The 14972-nt window shown below is 40.8% G+C and overlaps 1 protein-coding gene across 1 annotated transcript; it reads right to left on the bottom strand.

The window, feature by feature from the left end:
• Nucleotides 1-2673: 2673 nt before the first annotated feature.
• On the bottom strand, nucleotides 2674-5080 carry LOC106396379 (probable acyl-activating enzyme 12, peroxisomal). Its single transcript, XM_013836750.3, has 3 exons — nucleotides 4753-5080; nucleotides 3692-4545; nucleotides 2674-3501 (listed from the first exon to the last, which is right to left on the bottom strand). The coding sequence occupies exons 1-3, from the start codon at nucleotides 4948-4950 to the stop codon at nucleotides 2799-2801; spliced, it is 1755 nt and encodes a 584-aa protein (XP_013692204.2). The 5' UTR covers nucleotides 4951-5080; the 3' UTR covers nucleotides 2674-2798.
• Nucleotides 5081-14972: the final 9892 nt, after the last annotated feature.

Below are 14972 nucleotides of genomic sequence, written 5' to 3' on the forward strand. Positions count from 1 at the left end.
TAATGAGTCTGGGCCAACCGTTAGAACAAGATTTAGCACATAAATCTGGCCCGGTAATGTCTCAATGGAAACACGTTAAACTGACAATGTTCATATATATTTCATCAGCGAATCCCAACTATTGCAACCCAAAGGGCTATCTTGTAGCTCGAGGTAGAGAGCTCCAAGTCTAACGAATAATTACTAAGACCCTGTCCCCTCGCCGTCAAACGGTTATACAACTTACCAATATTTTCGAAGTAAGGCACACATACGCCTTAAATACACAGAGTAGTTGGAGAAATCCGAGAGTATAGAAGACGAGCCAAAACCATCGTTTTAATGGAGCTTTTTGACTTACTCACTTGAGACCTAGAATACTTTATTCCAGCTGTATTTTCTTATGATTTATCATTGTCAATAATATTAGTATAGTTTGAGCAAACTATCTTAGAAATCGAATCAAATAGATCATTTCCCAATATTTTCTTAAACCTTACTTTATCACATTAAAATCTTGATTACGTGTTTTAGTTCCCACATTGTGCATGAATGAAGAAATGATAATGTGACAACTCATCCCGCTCACTTGAAATCCGGCTCACAGCCCTGCAGGGCACCGACCCCAACCCCTCCATTATGAGTTCTCTCTGACTTCATAATTAGGTTGTTGGTGAGTCGATAACTCATCCTGGAGGAGTGTTGTTAAAGGGTGAGGTCCTAGGTTCGAGACTCACCAACAACCTAATTATGGAGTCAGAAAGAACTCATAATGGAGGGGTTGGGGTCGGTGCCCTGCAGGGCTGTGAGCCGGATGGGTTGTCACATAAAAAGTTGACTTTTTATGTGACAACCCGTCCTGCGGACCCCAGATTTCACAGCGCTGCAGCGCACCGACCCTAACCCCTCACCGTGGGAGGAACTGCCTCCACATCCACCGGTAGGTTATTGATGCGCTTGGCGTTACTCGAACCCAAGACCTCATCCTTTAACAACTCTCCACAAGACAAGTTGTCACCAATTGATCTGCAAAATAACTCCAAAATAACTTAAGTAAATAAAAAGTCTGAAATCTCCATTTATTACTTCTCAAGAGTCAACTCCAAAGTCGTAAATCCAATAAATAGCCATAAGTCTAACTAACATAATAAATCCCGAAAATATCGATAAAAGCATAAAATCCGCAAGTCTGAAAAAGAAAGTAATAAAACTCCCAAAGCACCAGTCCGATAGCAATCACTCATGCTCGACAGTTTCACCTGAAAGGGGAAGGAAATGAGGGGGTGAGTAATAGTGGAGTTACTGCGTGAGGTATGGGATGCTAAACACGCAAACCACTGACTTGAGTAAATAGAACTCCCACTATGGAAGTTTAGCTCTAACATGAACAAACAAGACGCCTAAAGCATCACAGAAACACAACACAAACAATGCGATGATAGCATATAGCTAGTCCATACACCCCGCATCTCCTCATACGGATATATATATACATACACTGCGTCGCTAGTACAGTCTGTCTCTGTACCCCCGCCCTCCAAAGCTGCGTCGAATGCAAACGTCTCTGCACCCACGCCCCACACAATCTGTGTTGCTAGCCCAGACGTCTCTAAGCCCCCGCCCACCAAAGCTGCGTCGATAGTCCAGACATCTCTGGACCCCCGGCCTCTCACATAGTCCATACTCATAACTATGTATACATACATATATATATCGCATCTCTTAAAATCACACAATCAAATCAACGGTTGAATCCTCTAGACCTCTAGTTCTAGTTTACAATGAATGAACTAACTAACAATCAAGACTCAAACAGACTCAATTCAAACAGACGAATCATGATTCAAAATCTAAACTACGATAGAGATAATTCTACACTGGTACAGGATTTACGGAATAGACCCTAACCTTAGCCAATATTGGAAATGGATCACTAAACGCCCGGGAGGGAGTGGATTTGTCTCGACTAACAACACACTAAAAGGTGTCTTCCTATTATTAATGGTGTTGAATGCACGTGTTCCAATAATTTTTTCATACGCCATCCTTCTAAGTGATGCACGAACAACTCCAAGTCTAGGTTGGCACAAGATTAAACTACACACATGCAAGGACACATTATAGGTTTGTGGTATATACGTTACTTGTGGCACAAGTAACAAAGGAGGCAACACTTAGCTAATACGGTTTGGATAACGGTTGATGACGGTGGCTGGTACGATCTCCGGCTATCACGACTCTCTGGTGACATGACTGGCTCCTCCAATGGCTTGCGGCTAACAACAGTATGGATCCGATCGGTGCAGCGGTGGTGAGACGGTGGCTCCGTCTTTGTGCGCCTCCTCCTCACGACATATATACATCTCTCGAGTTCGATGCGAGACAACAACACGTGAGGTGTTTGACCAGTGATGGCGAGGCTCTCTCTCTATGACATGGCATGATGGCTCCAAGACGACGGGAAGAGCCGGTGGTGGCATCACGGTGCATCAGATTTTGGAGGTGAACAATGGGTGCGTCTCGTCTCGACTTCTGTGATAGACATGGAGAAGAAGTGAAACATGTGATGAGCGAGAGAGATGGGAAGGAGATCATAAGGCGTGAAGGTATGCGGCTAGGTTTAATGGAGATGGAGGTGTATACGGTTTATATAACGCTTTGGTTCTCCGACAAGTTTGGTTTAGCCCAATTAAATAATCAAAATAACTTCAATACTGGTTTATAGTAAACCGGGTCGTTAAAGATAAATTATAACTAATGAATATAGGGAAAACTAGAAACGATTTAGAGTTGTCAACCACAGATGTAGATGCATATACTTAAAGCCGAGAAGTGAGGCTATTAACACGACGTTTCTCTTTGCGCTGCTGAACAATCTTGGAACTAACAGTATTCTCATCACTAACAACCAAACCGTTAGCGATGTTTCTTAGAACTGGCTTAAGGAACTTCCCGTTGCCGTTCTTTGGTAGTTCTTCCAAGAACACGACCTTCCTCGGACACATATACCGAGGCATATTCTCACGGCAATACTCAATCAGATCTCTTTCACTTGTCACCAAACTATCTTCACGAACTCCTTGATTAGTCTCACCCTTTTCGAGAACAACAAAGGCACACGGGGTTTCTCCCCACACAGGATGAGGCATGGCCACGACCGCGGCCTCCTTCACTTTATGGTGTTTGTAAAGAACATTCTCAACTTCGACACTGCTGATGTTTTCCCCTCCGGAGATGATGATGTCTTTGGACCGATCTTTAATCTCTATGTGGCCATCAGGATGAATAACGCCTATGTCTCCCGTGTTGAGCCATCCGTATTTAAACGCTTCAAGTGTGGCTTTGGGATTCTTCAGATACCCTTTCATTACACTGCTTCCTTTAATGAAAATCTCTCCCATCGTCTTCCCATCTCGTGGGACACTCTCCTGTGTTTGCGTGTTCTTCACGTCAGTTTCAGCTAGAGTTAATATTCCCACCCCTTGCCTTGCCTTTAGTTTCAACTGCTGATTCTCTGGTAATCTGTTTAAATTGAGTAATAGAATTGTTAAATTGATCTTTAATTACTAATATTCAACATTGTTATAAGTAAAGAAAAAATATTATCAGTTGTATTCATGGTGAAAATTCACTTTTACGTTTTGGTAAATGTCAGCGAAATGAATAATTTGACACTGTAAATAAGAAATTAGAAACTAGTACCAGTGATTACCTGTTCCACTCGTCTTGCCACTCGCAAAACAGAGCCGGTCCGGTGGCCTCCGTAAGCCCATAGGCATGTATCACATGAAACCCCAGCCGCTGAACTTTCTTAACAAGGGCAGATGGAGGCGACGAACCCCCGGTTAGCATCTCAACAGGTCCAGACCTATTCGATAGGTCAAGCGGCTTTCCTTGCAGAAGAATGTTGAACACCGTGGGAACACAACACATATGCGTCACACCATGCATTTGTATGTTCTTAAAAATCTCAGACGCAGTGACGTGCCTGATACACACATTGGTTCCCCCACGTGCTGCAACTGACCACGTGAGAGTCCATCCATTGCAATGAAACATGGGCAGAGTCCAAAGGTAGACTGGGCAGGTCCCCATTTCCCAACCCATAATCGCGCCCAAAGAGCTCAAATACGCTCCTCGGTGGCTAATCACCACACCTTTTGGATCGGCCGTAGTACCCGATGTGTAGTTCAAGGAGATCGGATCGTGCTCGTTTTGAACACGAAACATATGAGCGACCATGGATGACGTAGGTTCTCCCCTACGGATGAGAGACTCATAGTTTAGCTCATTGGATGAAATAGTTTTAGGTAAATCCGTTTCATCAATAAATATGACCAGCATATTAAGTTTTGAGTCGTCAAATGATAGCAAATGGAGGATTTCTCGAGATAAGGTTTCAAAACTACGGTCTATGCAAAAGATCTTAGGCTGGGCGTGGCGGAGGATTGTGGTTATGGATTTTGCATCGAGACGGGTGTTGAGAGGATTAAGGACAGCTCCAGCCATGGGAACGGCGAAGTGCATCTCATACATGGCTGGTATGTTTGGGGCCAGGACGGATACCTAAACACACATTTATCACTTGTCTCAGAATATAAGAAAAAAAAAAAAAGAAGAGATTAAATAATGATGTCCAGTTGGTAACTAATCCATCAGTTTCGCAGTATGTTTAAAGTTTTGCACAACATATTTTAAAACTTTTATGGCACATAATATATACACTTGAAAAAAAATGCTAGTGAGGCGAGAGTAGGAGGGAGGGTGACATACTACATCGTTCTTCCGGATGTTAAGAGAGAGGAGAGAGGCGGTCAGACGACAGCAACGGTCATAGGTCTGAGGCCAAGTGAAGCGAGTTTGTCCGTAGATTATGGAAGTTCGATTTGGATAACATTCCGCAGCTCTCTTCAAGAATGTTATGGGCGTTAGAGGAAAGTTGTTTGCATCACATAGCGCCAGATTATCCATCGTCTTCTTCTTTGTTTGTGCGTTTGTTTAAGGGAAGAGGGATATGCAAATATACATATAGAAAAAAAGAGATTCCTAACAAGTGGTGCTAATCAGTATGAAAGTTGCAATCAGGTAGAAATACATGTGGCTAATATTAAAAATGCGCAATTCTGGCAATGATCTGATGCTTTTAAAAAAACAGGTCCATTATCTTCATTTATGTGGCCACGTTTCGGTAGATTTAGTAATAAGTGATATCCGCTTGTCACGTTTTCCCCGTGATACCTGCTGACATCGACATGGTTGCCAAACATTGACTTTTCGATTTGCAATCCATCTTCATTTTCTCAAGTCAAATATATCTTTTCTTTACCAATAACGTTCACATGTTAATAATTAGATGTTGGTTCTTTTTTTTTCAAACTGATATCACTCGGATTATCCTAAACAGTGAATTAGTTTCTTAAATAAAAAAATTAATTGTAGTATTTAGAGATTGAATCTACAACGAGTTAGGACACACAAATCTAATCAGTTTATGATTAAGCTAGGTAAATACTGTAAATAATAAATTACAAAGCAAACAAGGCAGTTGTTTAGTTGATTAGTTTATGGTTGTTGCATCTGTGTGTCTTAAATCTCTGTGGACCAGTAAAAACCCAGCACTCGTGGATACGAAGTCGTAGGTGCACGGAAGATAAACTCGCTATCAAAGTTGACATAGACCGAAGGTACGGTATGCTTTTTAGGTTTACGAAATTTACTTTTTCTAGATAAGTATGTATATATTCATAAAAGAAAAAGGAAATCGGGTTTTGAGGCTGCTATAAATATGAGTCTAAGAGTTTGTAAGATTATTCATTCACACAATAATAAGAAACCCTAAACGGGTATTTGCCTCAATACGTTTTGTTCTCTACTTTGTTCTTGCTTAATTCGTGGCTGTTCACAACAACTGGTATCAGAGCCAGGTTACGAAAACACTAAAGAATGACCAGAGGAAGTTCTCTGAAGTTCGATGTTCCGAGATTCGATGGGAAGGGGAACTTCGGTCTATGGCAACGGCGAGTTAAGGATTTGCTTACGCAGAAAGGGATGAAGAAGACTTTGTTGGAATCGAAACCGGAAGCGTTGGATCAGGATGATTGGGAAGAGATGCAGGATAAGGCTATCTCAACGATTCGACTTTGCTTGTCGGATGACATAACACATCAGGTGATGGACCTCACAACTTGTAAGGAGATGTGGGATAAGTTGGAAAAGATGTATATGTCGAAATCGTTATCTAGCAAATTATACCTCAAGCATAGGTTGTTTGGTTTGAAGATGTATGAGAACGGAGATCTGGTCGCACACGTCAACAACTTCAATCAATTCATCGGGGATCTGGTGCGTGTGGATGTGAAGATTGAGGACGAAGATCAAGCCATGATCTTGTTGTGTTCTCTGCTTCCTCAATATGAGACGTTGCTGACAGCTCTAACAGTCAACAAAACGACTATAAAGCTAGAGACAGTTTTTGCCGCATTGCTCTCTCATCATGAGAGAACGCAGAACACTGGGGTGGGTAACAACTCTCAAAGTGACGGATTGTATGTCGGTCACGATAGGAAGGCAGCGGGGAAATCAACATGATGGTACTAGCAGGAAAATATTAATGTCAAAGTTCGGGAAGAAGGTAGTCTGCTATAGGTGTGGCAAGCTTGGACACTATAGGAGAGTCTATCCCAAAAAAGGACAGAATTCGAAGGAGACAACGAACTCTGCAAACATAGTTCAGAAGAATGATAACTCAGAAGGATCAGCTGATTCGGATATGCTTGCTGTTACGTCAGGTGATCACTCGGATTCCTGGATATTTGATATAGGCTCTTCATTCCACATGACTCCTAACAAGGAGTTATTTGAAACGTACAAGGCTGGAAACATGGGCTCTGTTCGACTTGCGGATGACAAAGTGTGTGGTGTTGTGGGCATTGGAAAAGTCAATTTCGGATGTATGATGGGACTATCAGGACATTGACTGATGTTAGACATATAAGAAGAATCTAATATCTCTTGGGTTGCTACATAGAAACGGCTTCAAGTTCAAATCTGATGATGGTGAACTGTTGAAGGTTTTCAAAGGTTCTATGATGGTGATGAAGGGATAGATGACAGCTGGAACCGTATATCGGTTGATAGGGAACGTGGTTGTAGGTGGGTGCTGCAGCTGCAGTTTCTGAGTCAGAGTGTACAACTTTGTGGCATATGCGTTTGGGTCACATTGGGGAACACAGTTTGACAGAACTCCTGAGAAGGGGTCTTCTGGACGGGTTAAAGGACTGCAAGATGGAGTTTTGCATGTTCTGTGTGATAGGAACACAGTCCAAGGTATCTTTTAAGATGGGTCAACACACAACAAAAGGTCTTATTGACTATGTCCATTCTGATGTGTGGGGGCCAACTCAGGTGCAATCATTGGGAGGATCAAAATACTTCGTTTTATTCATCGATGACTTCTCTAAGAAGGTTTGGGTGTACTCCATGAAGCAGAAATCTGAGGTGTTCGAAAACTTCAAGATTTGGAAAGCTGAAGTTGAAAATCAAACGAAGAGAAAGGTGAAGTACTTGAGATCGGATAATGGCACAGAGTATACTGATGGGAAGTTCCAGAAGTTCTGTGAGGAGCATGGTATTCAGAGGCACTTTACAGTGCGTAAAACACCTCAGCAAAACGGTGTCAGTGAAAGAATAAACCGTTCGATTATAGAGAAAGCAAGGTGTTTGAGGTTGAATGCAGGGTTATCAAACAGTTCTGGGCGGAAGCAGTAAACATGGCAGTCTATCTCATCAATATATCGCCAAGGAGTTCCTTAGGAGGGAAGGTCGCAAAAGAGGTATGGACTGGGGTAGATATTGATTTATCAAACTTGAGGATATTTGGATGTCCAGCTTACATGCTAGTTTCGGGAGACGAAAGATCAAAGCTGGATTCGAAATCCAAGAAGTAAATCTTTCTAGGCTTTGAGAAAGGTGTTAAAGGGTTCAAGTTATGGGATCCTGAGGCTAGGAAGAGGATGTTTAGTCGAGATGTGGTCTTTGACGAGCAATATATGGTGCAGTAGGCGATATCAAACCGAGTGCCTGTGACCATTAAGACTATCACGGATTCTGAAGTTACTCAGGAGGAGTCTGGTGGGGATAAACCAAATGAAGTTAGTGATGAGCGGCCTGTGGAAGTAGTGCAGAAAGAGGCTCAACGTGGAACAGAGGAGAGTTTGGCTTCTAGGAGACCTAAACATGCAACAAAGGCTCCAGTGAGATTCGGGTTTTAAGACATGGTCAATTATGCTCTTATGGTTGAGATGGATGATCCTACCAGCTATCGAGAAGCTATTAATAGCGATGAGAGGGAGGAATGGATTGAATCTATGACGGAAGAGGTGGAAAGTCTGGATAAAAAAAGACTTGGGATCTTGTGGAGTTACCTGAAGGGAAGAGAGCAATTGGTTGCAAGTGGATCTATAAAAAGAAGGAAGGGATGTCTGTGAAAGAAACTAAGAAGTTCAAGTCTATAGTGGTGGCAAAAGGATACTCGCAAAAGAAAAGTATAGACTACGACGAGATATTCTTGCATGTAGTACAAAACACTTCCATACGAGCTGTGTTGGGTTTGGTAGCTGTTTGAGATTTGCATCTTGAGCAGATGGATGTGAAAACGGCTTTCCTTCATGGAGAGTTGGAGGAAAAAATATATATGGAGCAACCTGAAGGTTTGGTTTAGCCTGGAGAAGAGCATCTGGTGTGTAGATTAAAGAAGTCTCTCTACGGTTTGAAGCAGGCTCCAAGGCAGTGGTACAAACGATTTGATTCATATATGTTGAAGATTGGCTATCAAAGGTGCGAGTATGATTGCTGTGTTTATGTCAAGTCCCTTGACGACCATTCTCCCATATTCCTGCTGTTATATGTTGATGATATGCTCATTGCTGCAAACGATATGGAGGACATAAATCGTTTGAAGGGGTTACTGGGAGAAGAGTTTGAGATGAAGGATCTTGGTGCTGCAAAGAAGATTCTTGGAATGGAGATTCGCAGGGATAGAAGCTCTAAGAGATTATGGCTTTCTCAAAAGAGTTACATCGAGAAGGTGTTAGAACGTTTTGACATGTCGAAGTCAAAATCAGTCTCTACACCATTGGCGAAGCACTTCATACTTTCAGCAGAGCAAAGTCCAAAGTCTGCTGAAAGCTCAAGAATATGGCAGAGGTTCCTTATGCTAGCGCAGTTGGCTGTTTGATGTATGCAATGGTGTGTACAAGGCCGGATCTAGCACAAGCAGTTAGTCAAGTCAGTAAGTACATGTCGAATCCTGGAAGAAGACATTGGGATTCTGCGAAGTGGATCCTAAGGTACTTGCAAAGGACAAGTGACTATGGGCTTATGTTTGGAGGAGAAGTGCTGGATTCAGTTAATGGGTTCGTGGATTCAGATTATGGTGGAGACCTTGATAATAGTAGGTCAACTACAGGGTATGTATTTACCCTTGCAGGAGCACCTATATGCTGGAGGTCGGTACAACAACCTATTGTAGCGATGTCGACCACTGAAGCTAAATACATGGTACTTGGGGAAGCAGCTAAGGAAGCAGTATGTGTACAAGGTCTTGTATCCAAATTGGGTGTTGATCAAGAAGGTGTTCAGCTACACTGTGACAGTCAAAGTGCATTATGTTTGGCTAAAAATCAAGTGTATCATGGGAGGACGAAGCACATTCGTATAAGGTTTCACAAGATAAGGAAGTTGGCAGCTTCTGGAGAAGTCTTGTTGGAAAAGGTGTACGTCAGAGAATCCTGCTGACATGTTGACCAAGCCTGTTACAACGGAGAAGTTCAAGCATTGTTTGGATCTGCTCCATGTTTGCCAATGCTGAGAAGCAAAGGAGGTTCCTCTCAGAAGATAAACGGGATAAAGAGTTTTTTAGAGATTTTTCGTCAAGGTAGTGTTTGTTGCATCTATGTGTCTTAAATCTCTGTGCACCAGTAAAAGCCCAACACTCGTGAGTCGGACGAAGTCGTAGGTGCAAGGAAGATAAACTTGCTATCAAGGTTGACATCTGGGGGGTACGGTATGCCTTTTATGTTTAGGAAATTTACTTTTTCTAGATAAGTATGTATTCCTAAAGGAAAAAAGAAATATGGTTTTGAGGCTTCTATAAATATGGGTCTAAGGGTTTGTAAATTATTCATTCACACAATAATAAGAAACCTTAAACGGTATTTGCCTCAATACTTTTTGTTCTCTACTTTCTTCTTGCTTAATTTGTGGTTGTTCACAACAGAGGTTTTGTAAACACTTATTAGAAAGCATTAGATCTAGGGTTTCTATTCATGTAATTGGGATTATAGAGGTATAAAATACTTAGGTGTCAATCCTAGAACTCGACTTCTTAAGTAAAGATATCCATCTTTCGCATGCGAGTCTTATATTTTGACTAATTCCAATATCTCAGTTGTCGCTTGTTGATAAGGATCGAACGTCAATCGATGTTATGGTAAGAACGTCGATCAATGTTCTCTTAAACAGGCGTTAGCGAGTTGATCATTAGGTTCACTAGTATTGTCTAAATCAGCTTCTGCTTATTTCTAGCATTACTAGCTCAAAGGAATTAGTTATGGTGCATAACCTACCGTCGTAGTTGTCCACAGCCCTATGTTCAATGTTCTAGATAGCTACTCTAAAACACATGTATTAATCTCAATTCTTTAAAGGATATTTATCACTTTAGAAATTCTATATTTTTGGTTAATCCCTCTTAACCTATTTGAACCCTAAATCAAACAGGTGAATTACTCAGACATAGCAAAACAATTCATAAACATAAACTGAATAAAATGCATAAATACATTAAGGTTAGAAATAGTGGAGTTCCAATACAAATCTCTGAAGGATTATTGGATCTTCTCTCAAAATCTATTAAAAACCCTAAGTGTTGTTTGTTGTGAAAAGTATTGACAAAGAAAGTGTGTGTTGCCTAGAACAATGACAGAGCACATAAATATTAGGTTAAAAGCGGTCAAGGGTATTAGCTGGGTTTTGCGCGCTTCACTTTTGATAGACGGCACAAGGTGTGATTCGATCGATTTTTGTCTCTGATAGTCGACCTTCAGACAGGTTCGATGGTCAGCTACGAGATTCCTCTCATTTTATCTCTAAAATGCATCCAAATCATCACTTTTCTCCAAAACACTCCTGAAACTGTAAATGTGCTACAAGACTCCAAAACATAATAAATGGTTTCTAAAACACCTATATACAATGGCTAAAAAATGGTAAAATCCATGGTATATCAACTCCCCCAGACTTACCTTTTTGCCTGCCTCAAGCAAAACAAAAAGTAGTCTTTATGAAAGAAGTTTGAAAATAGCAGGGATTCACACAATTCAAGAACTCACTATCATCACTTCTACAATGTTGCAAGCCACATCAAATCAATTCTAACTTTAGAAGTATTTTATATACCATATCCTAGATTAGCAACCAAATCCATCTAACCATCAGCTAGCTAATACTGTCTGAGTCGCCCCTATACTGATCTCATTTAGTACATATATAAAAGTTGTTGGCTTTACCTTGGAAGTATCGATGAAAATACACATGAACTCTTACTCAAGCAAGTTTCTGAACACACAAGTAGTCTTATCTGATCCCTTTCTTCATTCTTTCTCTCTTCTCTGAATCTCAATTCGAATGAACAATGATGCTGATACAGTCAATCTTTATTCGTCTTCTTTTCGATTTTTCTCTTTTTTTTCTTGACAAAGTGTAGGCGAATAATGGGGTCACAGGAGACACTCCTACCCCTCGCTTCCACGATGTGTGTCATTCCATTAGAGTAGAATAACGGGGTCGCATGAGATACTCTTACCCTTCTAAACTTCATGAAATCATTTCAATCTTTTATACTATAAATGCCAAAGAGAGAGAGAGAAGGGAATCAAAAATACACAGACTTTTACCTTCTAGACTTGCGTGAGGATTACGATCTAATGTACACCAAGCCCCAAGATAAGCAGATTAAGCTCATTTAGGTTGGAGATCAGCTTTGGTTTCTTCAAACATTCTGATCAAGTGTGGATAATTGGCAGGTGATCAACTTTTGTATATTTAGTACACTATGCAGTCAATAAGTCTAAGAGTGGTGCTAGAGTGGTTAGATAATAAGTGAAATTGTAATGTTCATTATCCCCTTCTTGGCTCAATAAAAACTTTTTGAGAATATTTTATAAGACTAATAAATAAAATAAATATCAGTAAACCTCCCCCAGACTTAAATTACACTGTTCCCAGTGTATATCTACTCGGAGTTTGGTGATAACATAAATCAAAATTACATAATTAACAAGGTAGAACGATATACCTGCCCGCTGATGTTTGATGTCGATCGACACAACTAAATGTTCGTCGATCAGTGTTGGTGTAGTACTGTGGATCGATGTCGACTAGGTCTCATCGGTCGATAGGCTAAGCAATCGTCTCCTTTGATCTTTTTTTATGACCTACAATAAATTAAATGCGAAAATCAGTAATAATTTGAAGTAAAACTTACCTAATAGTGGGTTGCGTCCCACTCAGCGTTTTGTTATAGTCATTTAGCTTGACTTTGGAAGTAGGTTGGCTAGTAAGGAGGTGGATGACTACTTGTTGGGAAAAAAGTGTCTACATCTTCTTTGCTCATCTGAAACCATCTACCAACGAAGCTTCTTTTGGCTTCATCTCCTCTGGTCCACTGGGTTTTCAGTATCTCCTTATCAACCTCATTAATATGCACACCGTTTTGAAGGTTTTCAATACAGCCTTGCTGCATCCAAAGTCTGGCGTGAATTGTTTCCTCAACGTCCTCCAATCTCTGGGAAAAATCTTTTCTCATCAATTAGTTAGAAAAATTAATCTCATCAAGCTTGTCCTCTAATAACTTCACTGTTACCAGACTTCCTGGCAAAGATGCATGCCTATTGTCGATCGATGGTCGAGTATAACCGTCGATCGATGCTTCTGATCAGACTGCATTCTCTCTCCGAATCACGTCCATCTCCATTTCAGCTCATCCATGCGTAAAGTCAACCTTTCAATGATGTCATTGAGTGGGTAGTATACATCATCGACCCTCCTGTAAGATTCTACTAGTGACATCTCTTGGGTTTTGTATCATCCATATCTGCTATGCTGTTACTCCCTAACTTTGGCATGGTTCTGGTGAACTTCTCTGCATGTTCTGGCAAACAGATATGATCTTGTTCATGCATTATAGCTCATTCCAGAATTTCTCTCATGTCTTCCTTAGAAACATGAATGATTCTGTCATCTGGCGCTCGTACATATCCATGCTCGTATCTGTATATGTTGTATTCATCTTTTGTTTCCCACTTGAATATTCTGTTGCTGCTGGAATCATAAGCTCTCTTTCCAAACTCAAAGAAATCGTCGATCGATGGCTGACGTATCCTATCGATCGATGTTGAATCTTCTGCTCTTGCATCTGAATCTATTATGTGATCAGTATCGATCGATGTTTTGTTGTTGCGTCAATCGATGTTTCTCCTTTGGTCTCATGGGAAATCTTGAGAACTCTTGCTTCTTCCATGGTAAGGCCACAATACTCAATGATCTCTTCTTCTTTGTAGTCCTCATCATACCATCCTTCTTTGAAGGTGTAGCATTCTGAATCGCGATGTTAGGTTGGTAGTAATCATTCTCTTAACTGTTGATAGATCCTTCTGGAAAATTATCTATCTCATTCACAGGATCACTGTCGATCGGTGCTTCTAACTCTTAGTCGAACGCTGCTTCAGACTTTTGGTCGATCGATGCCTCAGGTTGAGTGTCGATCGATGTTTCAATCTCCGATTCCACTTCAGCTTCATGGTCACATCTGGCAAATTGCAATGAATCTTGGAACATCTCCAATCTCCATGTAGCCTGTCTGTTGCTTGACAACTCTCACTGGATCATAGTAGACAATAGGGTCTATGAGTGTTATGCACAACTTGTTGGTCTGTATGTCTATACTACTCCTACAGTAGCCATGAAGGCTCTCCCAAGTAATAGAGAAGAATTCAAGTTGAGCTTGATGTCTAGGACATAGAAGTTTATTGGAACTAGGGCATTACTAATCTGCACCTCAAGATTTTTGACGAATCCCTCTGAGTTCCTTTGAGAACAATCCACAAAAGTGAATGAATTCTCTGAAGGTTCTATCTTTAGACCTAGATGGTCTGCCATCACCTTAGGTAGAATGCTGACTGAAGATCCTGTGTCGCAGTGCGCACTAGGGTTGTCAATGCCTCCTATCAAGCATGGTATCATAAACTTTCCAGAATCACTGTTCTTCTTTAGTGTAATCCTCTGTCTCATCTTCTCTCTGACCTGGTGGAACATTCTCCTAATGTCTTCTTCAGTCTCCTTGGTCTCTCTTAAGAACATCCAAATCCTGTGGACAAAGTAAGCCTCCTCAAATCGCTTATCCATTTGGATCCTTAGAATCCTCTTTGTGAAACTATCCATGTCCTTATCATTAGCTCCTCTTTTCAGATGCTTAGCAATCTTTTCCTCAAGGTCCTTCCCAGAGTAGCCTGATCAACTTGCATATGCTCTGTGATATCACTCAAATTACCCTAAGGAGTGATTTACTCTCCCAAATAAGAGGTTCAATTGTAGTACTTGAGGATCAAATCCACAAGGAGCTAGGGCACACAATAGATCTAAGTAGTTTATGATTAAACTATGTAAATAATGTAAATAGTGAATTGCAAGGTAAACAAGGCAGTTGTTCGGTTGGTTGGTTTGAGGTTTTGTAAACAATATAAAAAAGTGTTAGACTTAGGGTTTATATTCAGGTAGTCCGGATTATAAAAGTATAGAAGCTAAGGTTGTATATTGGACATTCTAGAACTCAAACTAAGTAATAGTCTATCAACTTCCGTTTGTTTAGACTATCTACTGTCTAGATCTCAAATATCAAATATTGTTTGTTGATCTAGAGAAAGTGTCGATCGATA

Source organism: Brassica napus, chromosome C3 (assembly GCF_020379485.1).
Source record: "Brassica napus cultivar Da-Ae chromosome C3, Da-Ae, whole genome shotgun sequence".
Taxonomy (NCBI): Eukaryota; Viridiplantae; Streptophyta; class Magnoliopsida; order Brassicales; family Brassicaceae; genus Brassica; species Brassica napus.

Bases quoted from the DNA above. Each gene is read 5' to 3' on its own strand.
- LOC106396379 (XM_013836750.3), bottom strand. From the start codon at position 4,950: ATGGATAATCTGGCGCTATGTGATGCAAACAACTTTCCTCTAACGCCC. The intron at 4,546-4,752 runs GTATGTCACCCT...ATGTGTGTTTAG, and splicing joins ACATCCGGAAGAACGATGTA to GTATCCGTCCTGGCCCCAAA. The intron at 3,502-3,691 runs GTAATCACTGGT...CAATTTAAACAG, and splicing joins TGGCAAGACGAGTGGAACAG to ATTACCAGAGAATCAGCAGT.